A 23,177-nucleotide genomic window follows, 5' to 3' on the forward strand; every position below is an offset into this window, starting at 1 on the left:
TCCCAGAAATCTAAGAGTTTAGATTTCTAAAGTCTTTCTAAAGTCTTTCTGGAGAGCAGAAACCACATCTTATTTGTCTTTGTACTTAGCACAGTGCCTACTATATAGTAGAAGGTACTATGCTGAATGGATGAATGAAGACAGTTTAGGAATACTGGGAAGCCACAAACACAATTTGACTATGCAACTATAAGTGGACGTGGTAGTGAAGAAAATGGAGAAACAGCAAACAATATTCCAGTGTATATAAATATATACATTGCTTAGAAATCTAGAAAAATGTATGGGTAGTGGTCCTGAAAAAGCCAAAAACAGTTGAGTGTATCACTGGCTCATAACCCAGGCATCACTATAAGAAAGAATTATACAGAGTGATCTCTCCAATTAACTCAGATTTTTTTAAGCTTATTTATTTTGAGAGAGAGAGAGAGAGAGAGAGAGCGAGCGAGCACGAGCAGGGGAGGGGCAGAGAGTGAGGGAGAGAGAGAATGCCAAGCAGGCTCTGCACTGTCAACACATAGCCTGCTGTGGGGCTCAAACTCAAGAACCATGAGATCATGACCTGAGCTGAAATCAAGAGTCAGATGCTTAACCGACTGAGGCACCCAGGTGCCCCAACTGACTCAGATTTTTAAGACAGATGTGTAAGAGTCTGAATGAGGAAGAGAAAGAAGAATCTTTAAAATGGCTAGACCTATAAATTTACAAGAATAAAAATTTTTAGATGACAAAAAGAGCTTTGAGAATTGTTTTGAGAAATAAATCTGACAGATCTACAATATACCACAAAAGTCTTTTCTGGCCCTATTCAATATATTATCACTTATATGAAAGTATAAAGAATATGCTCACAGATGGGTAGAAGGCATAAAATTGAAGGAGACAAACTAAATAAATCAAGATTCAAAAAGATCCTCAAAGATTAACTGGCTGAATTTAGCAAAGTAAAATTGAGTAAGAATAAACAATATTAACACCTTATATCTACAGTGTGTAACACTTTATAGGTTCCAAGGTACTTTCATACACATTACATCATTTAACAAAAACCTCCTGAAGTAACTATTATACCCTGTCTATAAATGAAAAAAACTGAAGGTTAGTGAGTTTCAGAGAGTTGCCAATATCACGTATCAGCTAGGACCAAGAACAGAATATTCATAATGTTCTAATCATCTCTCTTGCAATTAGATCCAAAATTCCAACTGGTCAAGTAAAGTATGGAAGAAAAATAAGTTCAGACAAATAACTCCCATCAGAAAAATTAAGGGCAAATGAGAACATTGAGAGGAACAGAAATATTTCACCTAGGAAAATAAGATGTGAGAGCTGTCCAAGAGCAAGCTCCCAATATCTAAAAAGTCATCCTACAGAAGGAGAATTATACTTATTCAATATGGCCCCAAGTTAATCTCAATCAGCAAACACTGTAAGTAGCCAAATTCTGGTTCAAGGATAAAGGATCAAACTGTCCGAGTCATCAATTCATCATAATTGGATACATTTGACCATAAGATGAATAAATCCACTTGCCAGAGAATTCATACAAAAAATTTTAATCAGACAGCTGAACTTCATCAAATAAGCCTCTACATCTGTATCAGACACTGTTTCAAAATGTACAAATGAACTTCTAGAGAAAGATGGCTCTAATTTTAGAATTATAAAATTAGGAACAAATTTAAAGTGAAATATATGAAAAGTTTTTTCTTTTTTTTTTTTAAAGATACTTTACTCTCTTTTTTTTTTGTTTCATGTTTATTCATTTATCTTGAGAGAGAGACTGCAAGCTAGGGAGGGGCAGAGAGAGGGGAAGAGAGAGATCCAAGCAGGCTCCACACTGTCAGCACAGAGCCTGATGAGGGGCTCAATCTCACAAACCCATAGATCATGACCTGAGCCAAAACCAAGAGTCAGTTTTTCTTTTCCAAAGAAAATACAGATATATACAAAGAGAGATGGGGTTTTTCTTCTTAAGCCTTTTTTAAGTTAATATTCAAACAAAGGGAAACTAATAAACACCAATGTACCAACCATGCAAGTTTAACAACACTTAACCTGCTTAGTTATTTTCATTTATGTCAAATAATATTTATTATATACATATATGTTATGAAGTATGTGAATAATAAGTTAAATACATACAAACTCATTCCCTATCTTAAGATAGTTACATATCCCTCCTTATGCCATTTCCCTTGCCTTCCCTATATCTAGAAGAATGACTCTGCTGAATTTTTATCCTAAACATTCCTTTGCCCTAAAATAAGAGGCTCCATTGTGTGACTATACCAAATTTACTTACTCATTCTTCTCTTAATGAACATTTGTAGACTGTTTCCCAGTTTTGTTTTGTTATAGCCAAACAAGGCTACTATGAGCATTCCTACACGTATACTGAAGTTCATCTAAGGTATCTGTATCGGGGAGGGTATGCTTATGTTTAACTTCATAACTCCTTCCCAAAATATTTGTACCAATTTAAAAATCCAACAGTGCTCTTCAAGAAAACCAGGTGCCATATTTATTGACACTTGATACTGTCACAGACTTCTTAATTTTCACCAACAGAGCATAAAAGTACAGGTATAAAATTGTATGTTAATCTGGTCTTATTTTACGTTCTCTTGGTTACAGCAGGGTAAATACCTCTCATATTACCTATGTTTTACTTATACATACATAGGTTATAAAAGTACAAAAGTATGCATCCTGATCCAATATATGAGGGCATTCATAAGTACCAAAATTAAATGTTCAACTCTGGGACAGAATGAAAGACAATACTATCAAATAAAGATATGCCAAGGAACATAAATTGTATTTGAATTTTCACTTCTTTTTTTTAAGTTTTTAATTTATTGTGGGGGAGGTAGTGACTAGCAGAGAGAGAGAGAATGTCAAGTAGGCTCTGTGCTGTTAGCACTGAGCCCAACACAGGGCTCGATCTCACCAACCATGAGATTGTGACATGAGCTGAAATCAAGAGTAGAGTCAGATGCTTAACCAACTGAGTCACCCAGGCACCCCTGAAGTTTTACTTAAGCTGAGTAACTACCATTACTCATTATTCTCTATATTCTTTGCATCTCTGTAACAATTACTTATAAAATGTAAAGACGATAATATAAATAACATAATAAGCAAGAACATAGAAAATATCATACCTATGACCTTTCTTGAAAACCTATTCAAAGGAATTCTAGGGCAATCAAGAATTAAATAAAAATTTAAACCTTGGGGTACAAAGCAGGAAGATGGCAGGGAAGACCCTAGGCTCACCTCCTCCCATGAACACAACTAGATAACTATCAAATCATCCTAAATTCCCCCAAAATCAACCTGAGGATTGACAGAACAAATTCCACAACTAAAGGCAGAGAAGAAGCCACATCCACTGTGCAGCTCCTGGACAGAAGGCAAGCAAACGACCTGGGGGCAAACAGCATGAAAACAGCGATGTGAAGAACACCTGAGGTACACAGTGCAGAAATTATTCACTCTTCTTGGAGCGCTACCCTGAGAGGCAGCATTCATGGAGACACCTCTCTGGGAACAAGGGAGCTTACGAAGCCATTTCCCTCCCCTACCCCCTCATCTTAAACACAGAACCACCTGCAAGAGGCAGCACAGTGCCCAAAGGCTGACTAACTTGCTTACACTAAGCTCCATGCCCCTGGGCTCTAGTGGAACTGCCCTTCTCAGTCACCCTTGCCCCAACCCGAGCACAGCAGGCCCCTCCCCCAGAAGACCAGTACAAAGCCCTGCCCATACCACATCTCTGGACCAGAGAGTCTGGCAAGGCCTCAGTTACAGTGGATATGATGACAACTCTCATTTCACAAGCCAACCAGACCACACCTAGCTAAAACTCACCACATTCAGGCCAGAGACAAAACACTGCCCACAGGAGGCAAGGAGAGCCTCTTCAGATAACTGACCTGAAGGACAGAACAACCAGAACACAACAGCAGACTGCACAGAGCACACACCAGAGACAGTCCCTGAGATGCCAGACCCTGGACACTACCTTAACTCTTCTTCATAAATCCATTACTTTCAGGAGCAGGAGACATTAACTGGCTTTTCTAACACGGAGAAGAAGACAGAAACTTAGACGAAATGCAAACACAGAGGAATTTATCCCAATGAAAGAACAAGATAAAACCACGGCCAGAGATCTAAGCAAAACAGATATAAGGAACATGACTGATGAAGAATTTAAAGCAACAATCCTGAGGCACCTGGGTGGCTCAGTGGCTCAGTCAGTTGAGCATCTGACTCTTGATTTGATTTCAGGCTCCGTGCTGAGCATAAAGCTTGCTTAGATTCTCTCTCTTTCCCTCTGCCCCTCTCCCCTATTCACACACTCTCTCTCTAAAATAAAAAATAAAATACACATATCCTTAAAAAAACAAAGCAACATCATAAGGATACTCACTGGGTTTGAGAAAAGAAGACATCAGTGACACCTTTACCACAGAGATAAAAGAGCTAAAAAGAATCCATAAGAGAGAAGAGTGCAATAAATGAGACTAGAAACACACCTGATGCATTGAACAGCAGGCAGGAAGAAACAGAGGAATGAATTAGAAGAGAAAGTAATGGAAAGCGATGAAGATGAACAAAAGAGAAAAAAGAATTATGCAAGACAAGAACAGACTTAAGGAACACAGTGACTCCGTCAAATGTAGTAACATTTGTATTATAGGAGTCCCAGAAGAAGAGAGAGAAAAGGGGGCAGAAAAATTACTTAAAGAAGTAATAGCTGAAAACTTCCCTTATCTGGGGAAGGAAATAAATATCCAAATCCAGGAGGCACAGAGAAATCAACAAAAGCAGGCCAACACCAAGACATACTGTAATTAAATTTATAAAATACAGTGATAAAGAAAAAACTTTAAAAGCAGCAAAACAAAAGAACTCATTAACTTACAACAGAAAACCCATAAGGCTAGCTGGAGATTTTTCAACAGAAACTTGGCAAGCCAGAAGGCAGTACCATGATATATTCAAAGTGTGAATGGGAAAAATCTGCAGCTGAGAACAATATATCCAGCAAGACTATCATTCAGAATAGCATGACAAATAAAGAGTTTCCCAGCCAAACAAAAATCAGAAGAGTTCATGAGCACTATAAGCCAGCCCTGCAGGAAATATTAAAGGGGACTCTTTGAGTAGTAAAAAGAAACCAAAAGTGACAGTATGAAGGCAGGAAAAACAAAAGCAGTAAAAATGAATATTTCTGTAAAAAACAGTCAAGGAACTCACATACAAAGGATATAAAATATAATAACATATACCTATAAATGGGGAGGAGAGGAGAAAAGAATCGGTTCAAACTTGAATGACCATCAACTGAATATAGACTGATATTTGCAGAACACGTTGGTAACATATATATATACAGACCTAATGGTAACCATACATCAAAAACCACTAATAAACATGCAAAGAATAAAGAGAAAGAAATCCAAATATATCACTAAAGAAAATCAGAAAAACATGAAAAAAAGAAAAAAATGAAAGGATCAGAAAAAATCTCCAGAAACACCCACAAAACAAGTAATAAATTGGCAATAAATACATATCTATCAATAATTAGTTTGAATGTAAATGGACTACATGCTCCAATCAAAAGACATGGGTATCAGAATAGATTAAAAATACAATATCCTTTTATGTGCTGCCTACAAGAGACTCACCTCAGACCTAAAGACACCTCCAGATTGAAAGTGAGGGGAGAAACATTTATCATGCAAATGATGTCAAGTAGCAGGAATAGCAACACTTATATCGGAGAAACTAGACTTCAAAACAAAGACTGTATGTAACAAAAGACGGAATGGCACTATACAGTAATGAAGGAGACAATCCAACAAGATGTAACAATTATAAATATATATGCACCCAACATTATTATAATGGCTTATAACACACTGGACCAGATGGATGTAACAGATATGTTCAGAACATTCCATCCTAAAACAGAATACACATTCTTTTCAAGTGCAAATGCAACATTCTTCAGAACAGATCACATACTAGGTCACAAAAGAGGCCTCAACAAACACAAAAATTGAAGTCATACAAGAATCTTTTCTAACCACAACAGTATGAAACTAAAAGTCAACCACAAGAAAAAAGTCTGGGAAGATCAGAAATACATGGAGGTTAAACAATATGCTACTAAACAATGAATGGGTCAACTAAGAAATTAAAGAAGAAATAAAAAGTACCTGGAAACAAATGAAAATAAAGACACAATGGCCCAAAACCTTTGCGATGCAGCAAAAGTAGTTTTAAGAGGAAGTTTACTGCAGTACAGGTTTATTTTAAGAAGAAAAATCTCAGATAAACAGCCTAACCTTATGCCAAAAGGAGCTAGAAAAAAGAATAACAAATGAAGCCTTAGGGTCAGCAGAAGGAAGGAAATAATAAAAATTAGAGCAGAAATAAAATGATACGGAAACTAAAGAAAAAAATAGAACAGATCAAGGAAACCAGGAGCTAGTTCTTTGAAAAAATTAATAAAATTGATAAACCTCTGGCCAAACTTGTCAAAAAGAAAAGAGAAAGGACCCAAATAAAATCACAAAAAAGAGAGGAGAAATAACAACTAACATCACAGAAATACAAACAATTATAAGTGAATATTATGAAAAAATATATGCTAATAATTGGACAACCTAGAAGAAATGGATAAATCCCTAGACTACAAATTACAAGAGCTGAAACAGGAAGCAATAGGAAACTTGAATAGACCGATTATCAGCAAAGAAACTAATAATCAAAAATCTCCCAACAAACAAAAGTCCAGGACCAGATGGCTTCACAGGTGAACTCCAGCAAAAATTTAAAGAAGAGTTACTATTCATTCTTCTCAAACTATTCCAAAAATAAAAACTTCCAAATTCATTCAATGAGGCCAGCATTACCCTGATACCAAAACCAGATAAAGACATCACAATGAAAAGGAACTATAGGCCAAGATCCCTGATGAACGTGGATGCAAAAATTCATGATAAAAACCCTCAACAAAGTAGGTTTAGAGGGAGCATACCTCAACATCATAAAGGCTATATATGAAAAACCCACAGCTAATAACATCCTCAGTGGGGAAAACTGACAGCTTTTCCTTTATGGTCAGGAACAAGAAAGGGATGTCCATTTCTACCACTTATATTCAACTTAGTACTGGAAGTCCTAGCCACAGCAATCAGACAACAAAAAGAAATAAAAGGCATCCAAATAGGCAAGAAAGAAGTCAAACTTTCACTATTTGCAGATGTCATGATATTATGTATAGAAAACTTAAAAGACTCCATGAAAAAGACTGCTAGAACTGACAAATGAATTCATAAAGTCTCAGGATACAAAATCAATCTACAGAAATCTGCTACATTTCTATATACCAACAATGAATCATTAGAAAGAGAAATTAAAGAATCAATCCCATTTACAATTGCACCAAAAACAATTAAGATACCTAGAAATAAACATAACCAAAGAGACAAAAGATCTATACTCTGAAAAACATAAAACATGGATGAAAAATTGAAAACACAAAGAATGGAAAGACATTCCATGCTCACCATTCAGAAGAACAAATATTGCTTTTTTTTAATGCTTTTTTTTTTTTTTTTAAAAGAGAGAATTTGAGCAGAGGAGGGGCAGAAAGAAAGGGAGACATAGAATCCAAAGCAGCTCCAGGCTCTGAGCTGTCAGCACAGAGCCCAACATGGGGCTCAAACTTCAGGGAACTCTGAAGTCAGAAGCTTAACCAGCTGATCCATCCAGACGCCCCAGAACAAATATTGTTAAAATGTCTATGTTACCCAAAGCAATCTAAACATTTAATGCAATCCCTATCTAAATACCAACAGCATTGTTCACAGAGCTAGAAAAACAATCTTAAAATTTATATGAAACCACAAAAGACCCTGAATACCCAAAGCAGCCTTGAAAAAGAAAAGCAAAGCTGGAGGCATCACAATTCCAGACTTCAAGTTATATTACAAAGCTGCCGTAATAAAAACAGTATGGTACTGGCACAAAAACAGACATACAGATCAATGGAACAGAATAGAAACCCCAGAAATGAACCCACAATTACACGGTCAATTAATCTTCCACAAAGCAGGATAGAATACCCAAAGGGAATGTCTCTTCAACAAATGATGTTGGGAAAATTGAACAGCAACATGAAAAAGAATGAAATTGGACCACTTATACCATGCACAAAAAGAAATTCAAAATGGACTAAAGACCTGAATTTGAGACCTGAAACCATAAAAATCCTAGAAGACAACACAGGCAGTAACTTCTTTGACATTAGCCATAGCAACTTCTTTCTAGATACGTTTCCTGAGGCAAAGGGAACAAAAGCAAAACTAAACTATTGGGACTACATCAAAATAAAAAACTTCTGCACAGCAAAGGAAACAATCAACAAAACTAAAAGGCAACCTATGGAATGGGAGAGATATTTGCAAATGAAATATCTGATAAAGGGTTAGTATCCGAAATATATAAAGAACTTATAAAGCTCAACACCAAAAAAATGAATAACCCAATTATAAAATGGGCAGAAGACATAAACAGACATTTTCCCAAAGAAGCCATAGAGATGTCCAACAGACATATGAAAAGATGTTCAACATCACTTATCATCAGGGAAATGCAAATCAAAACCACAATGAGATATCACCTCACATCAAAATGTCAAAATGGCTAAAACCAACAACAGAAGACACAATAGGTGTTAGTGAGGAGGTGGTGAAAGGAGAACCCTCTTGCACTCTTGGTGAGAATACACTGATGCAACCAGTCTGGAAAATAGTATGGAGGTTCCTCAAAAAGTTAAAAATAGAACTACCCTAAGATCCAGCAATCGTACTACTTGGTATTTACCCAAAGAATACAAAAGCACTAATTCAAAGGGATATATGCACCCCTATGTTTATAGCAACCTTATTACAAAAGCCAAGATATGGAAGCAGCCCAAATGTCCATCAACTGATGAATGGATAAAGAAGATGTGGCATATATATACAATGGCATATTACTGAGCCATAGAAAAGAATGAATCTTGCCATTTGCAATGATATGGATGGAGCTAGAGAGTATGCTAAGTAAAATAAATCAGTCAGAAAAAGACAAATATGGTATGATTTCACTCATCTGTGGAATTTAAGAAACAAAATAAATGAGCAATGTAAAAAAAGAGAGGGGGGTGGGGAATGAGAGGGCAAACCAAGAAACAGACTCTTAACTATAGAGAACTGACAGTTACCAGAGGGGAGGTCAGTGGAGGGATGGGTAAAATAGGTGATGGGGATTAAAGAGGGCACTTGTAACAAGCACCAGATAATGTATGGAAGTGTTAAATCACTACACTGTATACTTAAAACAAATATTACACTGTATGTTAACTAGCTAGAATTTAAATTAAAAATTTAAAAAACAATTTAAAAAAAGAAAAAAAATTATACCTTGGCAATAGTTAGCTGTGACACTGTGAAACTAGTAACAAACATTAAATTCACTTAAACACAGAAGTAAAAGCTAAACAATATGAATTATAATTATAGTAAAAATGTCTTTCCCCCTTGAAAAGCAACACATTGTAAATCCATAAAGTATTATGGATTCAATAAGACAACAAAGCTTACCAACAAAAATCAAGATGGGAGAGATCATAAGTAAACTATTTTTCATAAAAAGTAGTCAACAGATGCAGATTTTTAAATTTGTTAAATCAAAAATACTAATTTGAAAATATATATGCACCCCTATGTTTGCTGTAGCATTATTGATAATAGCCTAATTATGGAAGCAGCCCAAGTGTCCCAACAATAGATGAATAGATGACTGGTGTATATATACATACAATGGAATATATTCAGCCATTTAAAAAAATGAAATCTTGCCATTTGCAATAACGTGGATGGAGCTAGAGAACATAATGCTAAGTGAAAAAAAAGTCGGAGAAAGACAAATACCGTATGATTTCACTCATATGTGGAATTTAAGAAACAGAACGAATAAAAAAAAAAACAGACTCTTAACTGTAGAAAACAAATCGATAGTTAACTGAGGGGAAGTGTGTACGGGATGGATGAAATAGGTAAAGAGGATTAAGAGTATACTTATCACAATGAGCACTGACACAGGTATAGAATCGCTGAATCACTATATTGTATACACTGTATGTTACCTATACTGGAATTAAAATTTAAAAAGAAAAACTAAAAAATAACAAAAATTATTTTAAAAGTAAGCATGTCAGGAGAAAGAGTGATGAGGAGATTATATGCATAATAATTTAAATAATTTATCTTGTTGACAAGATATAGTCAACAGATATTTAAAGTGATCAAATATTTATGGTTACATACAGGAAGCAAATGAAAACCAAACTAATATACTATTGGTAAAATACAGGACATGGTCTTCTGTACTACAAAGAAAAGGTGAGGGACGCCTGGGTGGTTCAGCTGGTTAAGGGTCCAACTCTTGATATCCTCTCAGGTCATGGTATCATGGTCGTGAGATCAAGCCCTGCATTGGGCTCCAAGCTGAGCATGCAGCCTGTTTGGGATTCTCTCTCTCCTTCTCTCTCTGCCCCTCCCATGCTCATGGGCACTGAATGAATGAATGAATAAATAAGAACTGAATGTGAGGTTTAGTAAAGAGAGTTTTATTCCTTGGCTATTGTTAGAGGTTAAAAATAAAAAAAAAATTTTTTTACATTTATTTATTTTTGAGAGAGAGAGAGAGAGACAGAGCAAGAGTAGGGGAGGGGCAGAGAGAAAGGGAGACACAGAATCCGAAGCAGGATCCAGGCTCTGAGCTGTCAGCACAGAGCCCAACGTAGGGCTCAAACCCATGAACCTTGGGATTATGACCTGAGCCAAAGTCAGACGCTTAACTGACTGAGCCACCCAGGTGCCCCAGGTAGAGGTTAAAAATAAACTGGAACAAGATCGAATATTTCTAATCTGTCATCTCAGTGGAGATGAACAATAAATACTACTGTCTACTATAACTGTTATCTCAAGAGTATCCCTTACTTAAGATTAAAAAAAGGGAGGGGAATAATTATTGATACTTTTCTTATTTACTCCAGAGTTAGCCTCTTACAATCATGAGGAACCTACAAGTAACCTACAAAGCGACCTATGAGGCACTTTTCAGAAACAGCAGCATCAAAAATACTATGGACACTAAGCGCATTTACTTTAAAAATTGAATATGCAGAGCAGTTTTAACAATCTACCTACTGCAACAACACTTTCATTTACTAACCATAAAAATATAAACAGTGGAATAAGAAAGAAACTTTGACAGAATTTAGGTATAACTTAGTGGTAGGAATGGGGATGTATGGTAAGTGTAGGAAACTAAACTCAGAACACCTGCACCTTACCTTCTTCTGAAGAACATTAACCTTTCGCTCCTTCACATCCAGCATGTCCTTGAGGTCATGTATCTCTCCAGCTTGTGTCCCCTTCTCCTCGGCCATATCCTGAATTTGTTTTGTCTTCTTATTCAGCATGGTTTCCTTCTCTTCTAAACGCAATCGGAGAGCATCCACCTAAGAATGTGACATTTTTACAAATGATTAAATGAAAAGAAAGGAATGTAATTCCTTCCAAATAGATGTGTACAATTGCCCAAATGATACTTATATAGTAAGTGTTCATTAGAATCAATAAAATACCACTCTACATATAATCATTGCTGTTTAGAAACTAAACCATAAACCTTATGAGCAGTTTTGTAATAAAAATAAAATTTACATTAGTTAAATATACGATATAGCAGGATAAATAGATCTGAATCAAGGGACAAAATGGAGACTTGTTATAAAGAGACTGAGTTTTGCCACTTCTATAAAAGTAGTATAATCTACAACTATGCTTCTCAAACTTTAGGTGCATTACAATCATCTGGAGGGTTTAAACAGATTGCCAGGCCCAGCCACCAGAGCTTCTGATTCAATGGGTTTAGGGCTCATGAATTAGTTGTGGGTTTTTTTTGTTTTTTTTTTTAATGAATTAGTTTTTCCAACAAGTTCCCAAATGATTCCACACTGCTTTAGAAATCTAAAATTAGAAAGAAAACCCTACATATCAATCACCAAGCATGACACTTACTGTATCACATAATACAAACTAATGGTAGAATATGATGCTTTTTAGACAATCCCATAATGCACTGAGACATCTGTACAAAGGAAAGCAAAGGTCTATTTTCAGACCCCAAGCCTAGTCAGCTGAAGCCTAGCATCCAGTTACCTTTATCCCCCCCAAGTTTAACACTTCTCACTAAATATAATTTTCAAATAACTAGAAACCTAATAATAGTGCATATTTTTAAATCCACTCAAAGCAAATTTTATCAAGCATACTCACACATTAAATTTATTTTGGGTTTGTTTCTTTGTTTTGCTTTTCCACTAGATTTAAAGTTCAGCAAATAGTAACACATCTATTATAGCAAACGAGGGAGGTACATTTCTTTCATTTTAAGACAGTGTGTTGTTCAACAGAAATATGTTAAGTCCTATGCAAACCACAATGAAACTTAAGCTTTCTAGCAGCTACATTAAAAAATAAGAGATAAAATTAATTTTAATACTGTATCTTGTTTAATCTATCTACAATACTGTCATTTCAAACATGTAATCCATATTAAAAACTATTAATGAGCCATTTTACTTTATATTCTTTGTTTCATACCAAGTCTTAAAAGTCCAATGCATATTGTAATTTTTATTTACATCATATCTCAATTTGGACTACTATATTTCAAGTCTCAATGGCCACATGTGGACTGGTGGCTTCCACAGTGAAAGTGCAAATCTAAGACATCAAGTATATTTCTATAAAACATCTTTAACCTAGAACTTGTCCTATATTATTTTTCCTGGCTAATTAACCAGCCCACAAAGAAAAAACAGGTAGCATGAGTAATGACTCACATTTAAAGTACACCAAAACTCTCAAGGACAATCTTATATTATATCTAAACTATAAGATATTTGAGACCCAATACTGTGTATGGTAATACTTACTGCTAAGTATTATGGAAAATATCCTATGAGACTAGTCTCATTTGAGACTGCTATAGTTAAGTCATTACATACTTACAAATTATGTTGGGTCTGTGCTGGAAAGGAAAAACATGTAAATAAACCAAATTTTACTCTGCTGAACTACACTTCTACCAACCACTTCAACGTCACTAGTCCCACCAAGCCAGAAATTGGGGAAGTAATCTTTTTAGGCTCCATTTATAATTCTTTACCACAAATTCTACCATGTCCCCTCAATAAATACCTGTCACTTCTAATTTTCCTGTATTCTATTTTAATAGGAAATATGGTAACCTTATTATATTCTGGAAAGGTCCACCTAAGAACTTTCAAACTCTTAAATTCTTATTTCTGAAACACAACTGTTTTCATTCTTCTAACCTACTAAGTCGTCTCTTTGTGCACAGCATAACCTCTGATCTAAAATCTCTTTTCTATCATTCATCCCTATTCTGGTTTTACTTCTTTTTCTCCCAGCCTGAACAATCATTCAACACAGCCTCATAGCACCTCCTTTTTATTTTAGTCATATTCATTTTACACATCTTTTCTTCTCTATTAAATGGTTATCTTCATTCTACTCTCAGACTTCTGAACCTTTCTGCATATGGTCATGTATGTGCTTGCCAACCATACCTACGGTAAATTAAAAATCCTCACAATTCTATCCTCAAGCATCATATCTTCTTCACTTGCATTCTCCCTGTGGAAAACTTCACTCTCCCCTGGCGACCTGGAAAACTGGGACTGAGAAAAAGTAGCTATAAATAAACAATAGCAGGAATTAAGATTAACTCGTCTGTCTCCAGATCCTCCAATCTTAACCACTAATTCTGTAATACACTACCTCACTAACAACTAGAGAAAAAAGAGTATATATGATTTCATATATGTAAAATTCTAGAGAATGTATATTAATTACAGTACTAGAATAGAACACTAATAGATCAAGGTTGCCTGGGAAGAGGAAGAGGGGGGAGTAGTAAAGAATATCAGGGAAAAGCAAAAGAAAGGAATTACAAAGAGGTACACGAAAATCTGTAGGACATATTCATTATCTTGACTGTGGTACTGGTTTCACAGGTGTGTGTGTGTGTGTCTCAAAACTCACCAGACTGTACATTTTAAATATATGCAGTTTATGTCAATAAACTTTTTTTTAATTTTTTAATGTTTATTTATTTTTGCGAGAGAGAAAGAGACAAAGTGTGAGCTGGAGAGGGGCAGAAAGAGAGGGAGACACAGAATCCAAAGCAGGCTCCAGGCTCCAGGCTCCAGTGGTCAGAGCCCGATGCAGGGCCTGAACCCACGAACTGTGAGATCATGACCTGAGCCGAAGTCAGAGGCTTAACCGACTGAATCACCCAGGTGCCCCAATAAATTTTATTTTTTAAAAAGCAAAAGCAGAAAGTATGGTATTTATTAAGAAATAAACCAACAGACCTTTGCAAGAGAAACGGGAGCCGAGCTCACAGACCCACACATACAGGAACCCATACATATAAAAAAACAGAGGTGATACTATAATCAGCAAGAAAAGGACAGAGTATTCAATAAACTGTCTTTAAACAATTGGCTACCCATACTGATGAAGGGGGTCAGATCTCTAACTCATACACAAAAATAAATTCTAGGTAAATTAAAGATTTTATATTTGAGAAGCAAATCTTTAAAACTTTTAGAAGGAAAATATACGAAAATACTTTTAAATTTAAATTTAAATTTAAAACTTCTGCACATCATGATACTATTTTAAAGTGTTTTATTATTTAATCTGTATTTTATGTGCCTGAAATATTTCATTCTTAACAATAATACTAAGGAAAATACAGGAATATTGATAGTTGCTTTAAAAATGTAGATATTTTATAAGCTGGCAAAATTAAATAGGATCCAATACTGAATTTCAATTTTCAAAATTTATGACCATTTACAATCACTCCAAAAAAATTTAAATGCCTAGGTATAAGCCTAACAAAACTTATAAAGGATCTATATGCTGAAAATTACAAATAAGAAATCAAAGAAGATCTAAATGTGTTCTTCCCTTGAATACTTTATGAAATGTAAACGACATGTGTTAAGATAGCCAGCCTATTTAAAATTTTTCTCAGAGATATGGAAAACGAAAAGATTAAAGTGATTTAAAAAAAAATGTGTTTACTGACAAACAGTAGAACTACAATAAATAAAACCCAGTGAATCCAAGAAATATAACAACTAAAAATATACAGTTTTGGTGCCTGAATTCAGCACTAAAGACCTCAGAGCAAGAATTAAAATTCAATGCAAAAAAGATTAATTACATGATTTCCCCAATAGTCCTTTCTAAAGTGCAAGATGACAAAAGTCTTTACATTTCCTTGGTTTTCCATCACCAACCTATTAAAATCAGAAACACTCTACCATGCAAAGAAACAAAAAAGTCCACAAGACAATGTCAGAACTGAATATTGATTCAATTTGAAGAAATGGACCACCACCACAGAGCAAAGACCTTTGTGGAATATGAAATTCACAACCAGGCTGCTTAAGATGCCAAAAGAGCCCATTGACCCTTATCCACTTGGCATTCAGACACAGCTCAAGCTGGCCTGTGTGGCTACTAATCCTATTTGACAGTATCAGATTTGGTTCCTATTAGCTGAATCCATTACAGGGCATCAGTCACGGTGATTCAAGAGGGTGCTTATTGAAATCACTGACCCTTCTGCACAGTTAAAGAGGTCAAAGTCTTAAAAAAGTACACGTCAGAAAATTTAAAAATAAATCATATACTAAATCATTTGCACCTAATTTCTACATTCTCATTTGTATTTTGTATACTGCATATTCTACTTCTCTCTTTTTTAATGCTTATCTATTTATTTTGAGAGAGGGAGAAAGACAGCAAGCAGGAGAGGGGCAGAGAGAGATGGAAACAGAGAATTCCAAGCAGGCTCTGCGCTGTCACTGTCGAGTCCAATGCAGGGCTCAAACTCATGAACCATGATATCATGACCTGAGCGAAAGAAGTGGGACATTTAACTGACTGAGCCACCCATGTGCCCCTGAATATTCTACTTCAAACACATATACTACATATCCCAATAAACACAAGCAAAGACAAAGCAACCTCCTAAAGACATTTCACTCAATACCCTGAAATATATAACTGAATTCTTATTATAAAGGCAAAAAGTCCAGACATTTAAATTTGTAGATAAGTCTTAACTGCCTAATTTCTTTGTCTCTCAGTTCTTCTCAGCATTAATTTCAGAAAAATGAAATGTTTTCCTTCTGTGGGTAAGAAATCAGAATACAGCAGAAATACATCCCTCAGCATTTCTAAATGTTTCTCATTCTGTTGGTACCAAAGTCTCACAGGACAATAACTATAAGACTTCATATTTCTGCTTCTTTACCAAAAGTACCTAGATATCCTAGCTGCATTTTTACATTAGATCCCTCACTCAGCTAAGTGACCTTGGAAATGTGCCAGTGCTAACCAGTCATAGATACCTGCATGCCATTTTGAGGGAATGTCAGGTATGAGACCCACAGGAATTGGTGACTGAAAAAAAGTAAAAAATGAAAACTCTTGTATTAAACATACAAACCTTCAGTGTAAGAGTAGCTGGAAATGCAGGCTTTGGTATAAAATAGATCTCATATACAAATACTAGGTACAGAAATACTCAAGTCCATAGTAATTAGAATTACTAAATGATCTTGTCTTTACCAAGTATTCAATTCGAATCACTACTGTAATACACTTTTTCTTGGTCTACTTTTTTTGTGCAATGAAGAATTTAAATGTGTTTGTCTGGAGATCTAAGATAAAAATAACCACAAAAACCACTCTGCTACTACTAGATTAATTGCTCTGAATTCTACATTGATCTTTTTGGTTTGGAGTGAGCTAAGTTCATAGTACAATTTTGTGTGAGGTCCATATTTTGCAAACCACAAAAAAACACATTCAGGAAAGCCCCTCAGAGACGAGCTGGACACATAATCATCACCCTAATACCATTCCTGGTAGGAGGAATAAGACCTTGTTTATTCACATCAACTGCACTGGAGGAACAGCATCCACCTAGCTTGCCAAGCGTCAAGGTCTGTGGCAAACAGGTTATGCCAACTTCAAAAACACAGAAGGTTTTTCTCTACAAGATTTTCTCTACCATTGGACATGAACAGAAAAATGGCTACCCGGCTCTTCTGGACTTACTTCTGATCAAAAGCTATCAACTCTCTTAAGCTATCTTATTTACATCATGAATCTAAATACACAATAGCAGTAGTAACTGCATGGATACAATAGCTTGTTTACTAGAACTCCTATCTTGGCTTTGCCATGATTCACTCCTTTCTGATTCTCTGACCACAACTTTTCAGTTTTCTTCGCTGGCTCCTCTGTCATTTTCCCCTCCTCACATCTCACTTTATATAACTTCCTCTGGAGAAACCAATTCAATCCTAGGCTACAGACACCACATCCATTATGACAGCTTCCAAATCTTTATTCCTAACCTCAACCAGTTCTAAAACCCTGAGATTTTAACAAAATATTCTACTTAACCCAGATTTCCACTGAATATTTAGTTTAGACTGAGATTTTGGAGTTCCTGAGTGGCTCAGTTGGTTGAATGTCCGACTCTTGACTATGGTTTAGGTCATGATCCCAGGGACAGGGGATCAAGCCCAAGTCAGGCTCTGTGCTAAATGTGGAACCTGCTTGGGGTTCTCTCTCTCTGCCCCTCTCCCCCTGCTCACACTCTAAAATGAATAGAATAGAATAGAATAGAATAGAATAGAATAGAATAGAATAGAATAGAATAGAATAGAATAGAATTTTTTTTAGAAACTTTTCCTTTAAAGAACCTTTAAAGATCCCCTAATGAGGTCAAACATTAATGTAGATTAAATCTGATGGTGTTTATTATATTACTTTCTGCATTTCTTTCTGTATTTGGCAGTATTTCATAAACTTTTTAAAAATTACTAATCTAAACTCTGTATTTTAAAGCTGATGAGGGGCACCTAGGTGGCTTGGTCAGTTAAGCATCCAACTTTAGCTCAAGTCATGATCTCGCAGTCCGTGAGTTCAAGCCCTGTGTCAGGCTCTATGCTGACAGCTCAGAGCCTGGAGCCTGCTTTGGATTCTGTCTCCTCCCTCTCTTCGCCCCTCCCCCACTCATACTCTGTCTCACTCTGTCTCTCAAAAATAAATAAATGTTAAAAAAAATTTTTTTTCAAGCTGATGAATCAATGCCCAAACTAAGTGACTTGCCCAAGATCACTAAGTATAATTTCCTATCACCACATTTCTCATTAATCTCATCTAGAACGGAGGCTGAATGAAGGACGCTGGACCACAAGACTGACAACACCCACAAGTAAACGTTTTTTTTATTTTTTTTTTAATTTTTTTTTCAACGTTTATTTATTTTTGGGACAGAGAGAGACAGAGCATGAACGGGGGAGGGGCAGAGAGAGAGGGAGACACAGAATCGGAAACAGGCTCCAGGCTCTGAGCCATCAGCCCAGAGCCTGACGCGGGCTCGAACTCCCGGACCGCGAGATCGTGACCTGGCTGAAGTCGGACGCTTAACCGACTGCGCCACCCAGGCGCCCCAGTAAACGTTTTTTTAAATTTTTTTTTCAACGTTTATTTATTTTTTTGGGACAGAGAGAGACAGAGCATGAACAGGGGAGGGGCAGAGAGAGAGGGAGACACAGAATCAGAAACAGGCTCCAGGCTCTGAGCCATCAGCCCAGAGCCCGACGCGGGGCTCGAACTCACGGACCGCGAGATCGTGACCTGGCTGAAGTCGGACGCTCAACCGACTGCGCCACCCAGGCGCCCCAGTAAACGTTTTTTTAAAAGGCTATTTTGGCAAACAGCATTGAGCTGTTTAAAGCCTTATACCTGACAAAAAGTTGAAGAGCTCAGAGAAACATCAAAAAGGCCAAGGATGTAGATATGCCTTTCCACAGTAGTTTATTTGTACTTTACTCACGAAGACACACACACAGAAAAGTTGCAAATTTAGTCTAAAAAACCAATGTCAATATTGTCTCCACCTGAAAATTCATAGTAAAGACAACACAATAACAACTACACAAAGTATATAGTAATAAGCTATATTCAGCTATGTAGCCTCAGTAGAAATGTTAATGTTTGTCTCTGCAAATCTGATAATGCAGGGCAGTTGGCCAATCTAGTTCTTCTACCCTGACCCCTCTAAGCCAACATATCTGTAACACTTCCTTACTCTGGTACCAGACTAAAATTAAGTAAACCTTATAATCGTGCCGGAAACCCTTAGAATCACAGAAAGAGACCATTTCCTCATTGGAAGGACCTGGTAAGCTTACCTGATTGAATCTCTCCTCTAAATCCTGGGTCTCTATATCCCTTTTAAGCAGGCTTTTCTAGTATCTGAACACCTCCAGTAGAACTCAGGTACACAGTTCCTCTCCAGAGGCTGCCCATACTCTGCTTTTACCAGGCATAAAAGCTATCTCTTATCCAGAAGTTTTAAAAGAAAAGAAAAAGAAAGAAAAAAAGGCTTTTTCTGTACTTTTACCCACTGGCCCAAGTTCAGCCCCTTAGGCCAGATGCTCTTCTACGTAATAGCCATTCAGATACATGCAGACTATCATGTACTCCCAAGAGCATTTCTTTTCCAAGCTACCCTTCAACTATTCCTTAATATGCCATGATTTCAGACTCTTTGCATCTAAACATGCTTAAATGTGCCAACATCCTTTAAATCACTGTATCCAGAACTCAATGTTTTACGTCTGATTACTTTACCCTTATATCTAGGCACTTTCAAAACAAATGAAGATTGCATATGGTTTTTTGTTTTTGAAGGGGTTTTCTGGCAGCCACTATACAGATGCTTTTGTCAGTTTTTATGGGTTTGGTAGATTGATTGATTGATTGACTGACTGATTGGGCTAGTTTTTGTTGGAGAGAGGGAGAGATAGAAAATTAACAATTTTTACAGTCATCCTTTTAAATTTTTATCCTGCTTGGTTTAGCCCATTACTCTCTTTAAAGATCTTTTGGAATGCTGAATTTCTTATCTAATATGCACATTACCCATCCTTCCTCCATATTTTTTTCCATCTGATTCATTAATAAAAATATTTAACAAGGAAAAGTTAACATTCGAGGGATACATAATAAATACTACCAGAAATTTTTATGTAAGTTAACATACATCATTAAACATCACCTTTTGGGAAAAGTAAATTTAAGGTTATGACAAAACCTAATTACCATCTTATCCAGCTTCCATTTCTCCATCTTATTTACACTGCCTTGCCAGTGCCTTGAAGAGGTATAGGTCTACTACATTTCTCATATACTCCTGATCTTCCAGACTGGAAATCCTAGATATAGGATAATAAACTATAAGATATATCTTATATATCTTACCAGATACAAGAATAATATAAAATTAGCCTGAGATGACCTAATTTTTTTTTTATTTTTTAAATGTTTTTATTTATTTTTGAGAGAGAGAATGCAAGTGGGGCAGGGGCAGAGAGACAGGGGCAGAGGACCCAAAGAGGGCTCTGCACTGACAGCAGCAAGTCGAATGTGGGGCTTGAACTTGTGAACCCCAAGTTCAGGACCTGAGCCAAAGTCAGATACTCAACTGAATAAGTCACACAGGTATCCCTGAGATGACCTAGTTTTAATGTTGACTTTCAGTAATGACCATTTCCACCTCAAGATCCTTCAATATTCCATTCTAAAATAGCACTTAGGGGGCAGGACACCTGGGTGGCTCAGTCAGTTAAGCGTCCGAATGTGGCTCAGGTCATGATCTCACAGTCTGTGAGTTTGAGCCCCAAGTCAGGCTCTGTGCTCACAGCTTGGAGCCTGGAGTTTGCTTCAGATTCTGTGTCTCCCTCCATCTCTGCCCTTCCCCCACTCATGCTCTGTTTCTCTCTCTCTCTCTCTCTCTCTCTCAAAAATAAACACTAAAAAATTAAAAAAATAAAATAAAATAGCACTTAGGAAAAAGCTTAGGTGCACAGAGGTGGCAATCCTCTTTGTTCTCGTTTGAAAATCATAGTGCCATTTGCTCAAAGCCAATCTTAAAAACTGCTATCATCTTCATGATTCCTAAATGATAATCAATAACTGGTTAGTAATTTAATTTGCACCTGGGATTTAAACTGTCCTAGCCAAAAACAAAACAAAACAAAACATTTTACAGCACTTTACAGACTAAGGACGTTTAAAATGTAGACTCTGATTCAAAGGTCTAAAGTATGACTTAAGATTTTGTTTCCAATAAGTTCTTAGGCGAGTAGACACTGCTGATCTCAGAATCACACTTTGAATAGATCTCTTGAATACTTTCTTATAATTTCTCTTCTCACACATCTTGGGTATTCATTTTCATTTTTCCACTATTAGAATATACAACCTACTCTTTTCAGTCCTATGATATTCTTCTGGATGGAGAAGACAAAAGCAATCTAGATGCAGAATTTCACCTGCTCTATCATTTAGCAACCTCATACCAACAAGGAGAAGCAAGTGACAAGCTCTACCTTTTATGATCTTTCTCCAAAAGTCTTCACTTTTACTGGATAACCTTAACTAATTTTGGAGTTCTGGTATTAATGACACTATTGTTGTTAGGTTTGTGCCAAATTCTTACATTGATATTTGATTGTTTTTTTTCCTACTTGTCACATTAACATCCCTTTTCTACTATTGTCTCTTGAATCTCACCCATTCTTTGTAGAGACAATTTTTTCTTTTTAGCAGTTCTTTCTATGTGATCCATAGGGAGTAAACTCTCAGTCTGTGGTAGTCTGGAAAAAAGTCTTTAATCTACTTCGAGTGATAAATGATAGTTTCACCGGCTTCAGAATTATGAACTGAGAGGGCACCTGGGTGTCTCAGTTGGTTAAAGATCTCATCTCAGGTCATGATCTCACGGTTCTTGAGTTCAAGCCCCGCATCAGGCTCTGTGCTGCCACCTTGGAGCCTGGAGCCTGGTTCAGATTCTGCATCTCCCTCTCTCTCTGTCCCTCCCTCTCTCTCTCAAAAATAAACATTTTTTTAAAATTAAAAAAAAAAGAAAGAAACAGGAGTTGTCTAAGGTTTTCACTGAACTTTGAAGGTTTTACTCTACCATATTCTCTCTTGCTCCTATTGTTGCTGTTGTAAAGCCTACTGTGTGCCTCTTAATCCTTCATAGGTAAACTATCTTTCCTCTCTCGTGGCTTTTGTTCCTTAATGTTTATTTATTTATTTTGAGAGAGAGTGAGAGTGAGTGGGGAAAGGGCAGAGAGAGAGGGAAAGAAAGAATCCCAAGCAGGCTCCACATTGACAGTGTGGAGCCCAACACGGGGCTTGAACCCACAAACCATGAGATCATGACCTGAGCCAAAATCAAGAGTCAGACATTTAACAGACTGAGCCACCCAGGTACCCCAAATTTCTGGTGGCTTTTAAAATCAGTTTATCTATGGTTTCATTGTGATTTTTGGTAGGTGAGGATATCTTCCTGCTCAAGAATTATTTGCTCCTAAACAGAAGGTCCATTCCTATCATCTGGTCAGAAATATTCTCAGCAATTATCTCTTTTAAAATTGCCTCCCATTTCCTCTATCCTCCCCTTTTGAAACTCCCTTATATATGTTAGATTTCTATTTCGACAGACTTCTCTTTAATTTCTATCTTCTTATGTGTCCTATTGCTCTCCAGATAACATCTCCTCAGATGTATTTTCCAATTCACTGTCTCTGCAGCTCTACTTTGCAGTTTACTACTACATTGTTCTTCCACTTTAGTTATTATGTATTTCTTTTAATAGTTTTAATTAATTTATTTATTTAAGAAAGAGAGAGTGCACGGGAGGGGGAGAGAGAGAGAGGAGAGAGAGGGAATCCCAAGCAGGCTCCACACCATCAGCATGGAGCATGATACAGGGCTCGAACTCACGAACCATGAGATCATGGCCTGAGCCGAGATCAAGAGTCAGATGCTTAACTGACTGGGTCACTCAGGCACCCCTAATTATTATATATTTCATATCTAAAACTCTGTTTT

The 23,177-nt window shown here is 36.4% G+C and overlaps 1 protein-coding gene across 11 annotated transcripts in view; it reads right to left on the reverse strand.

The window, feature by feature from the left end:
- The window catches only part of ERC1 (ELKS/RAB6-interacting/CAST family member 1), a 517,187-nt gene that overhangs the window by 356,777 nt on the left and 137,233 nt on the right, over window positions 1-23,177 (reverse strand). For all 11 annotated transcript variants that reach the window (XM_032593893.1, XM_030321381.2, XM_030321379.2 and 8 more), the window contains one exon: window positions 11,432-11,599. In XM_032593893.1, the coding sequence (XP_032449784.1) occupies window positions 11,432-11,599 (168 nt within the window). The remainder of the gene's footprint in view (window positions 1-11,431; window positions 11,600-23,177) is intronic.

Source organism: Lynx canadensis, chromosome B4, assembly GCF_007474595.2.
Source record: "Lynx canadensis isolate LIC74 chromosome B4, mLynCan4.pri.v2, whole genome shotgun sequence".
Classification (NCBI taxonomy): domain Eukaryota; kingdom Metazoa; phylum Chordata; class Mammalia; order Carnivora; family Felidae; genus Lynx; species Lynx canadensis.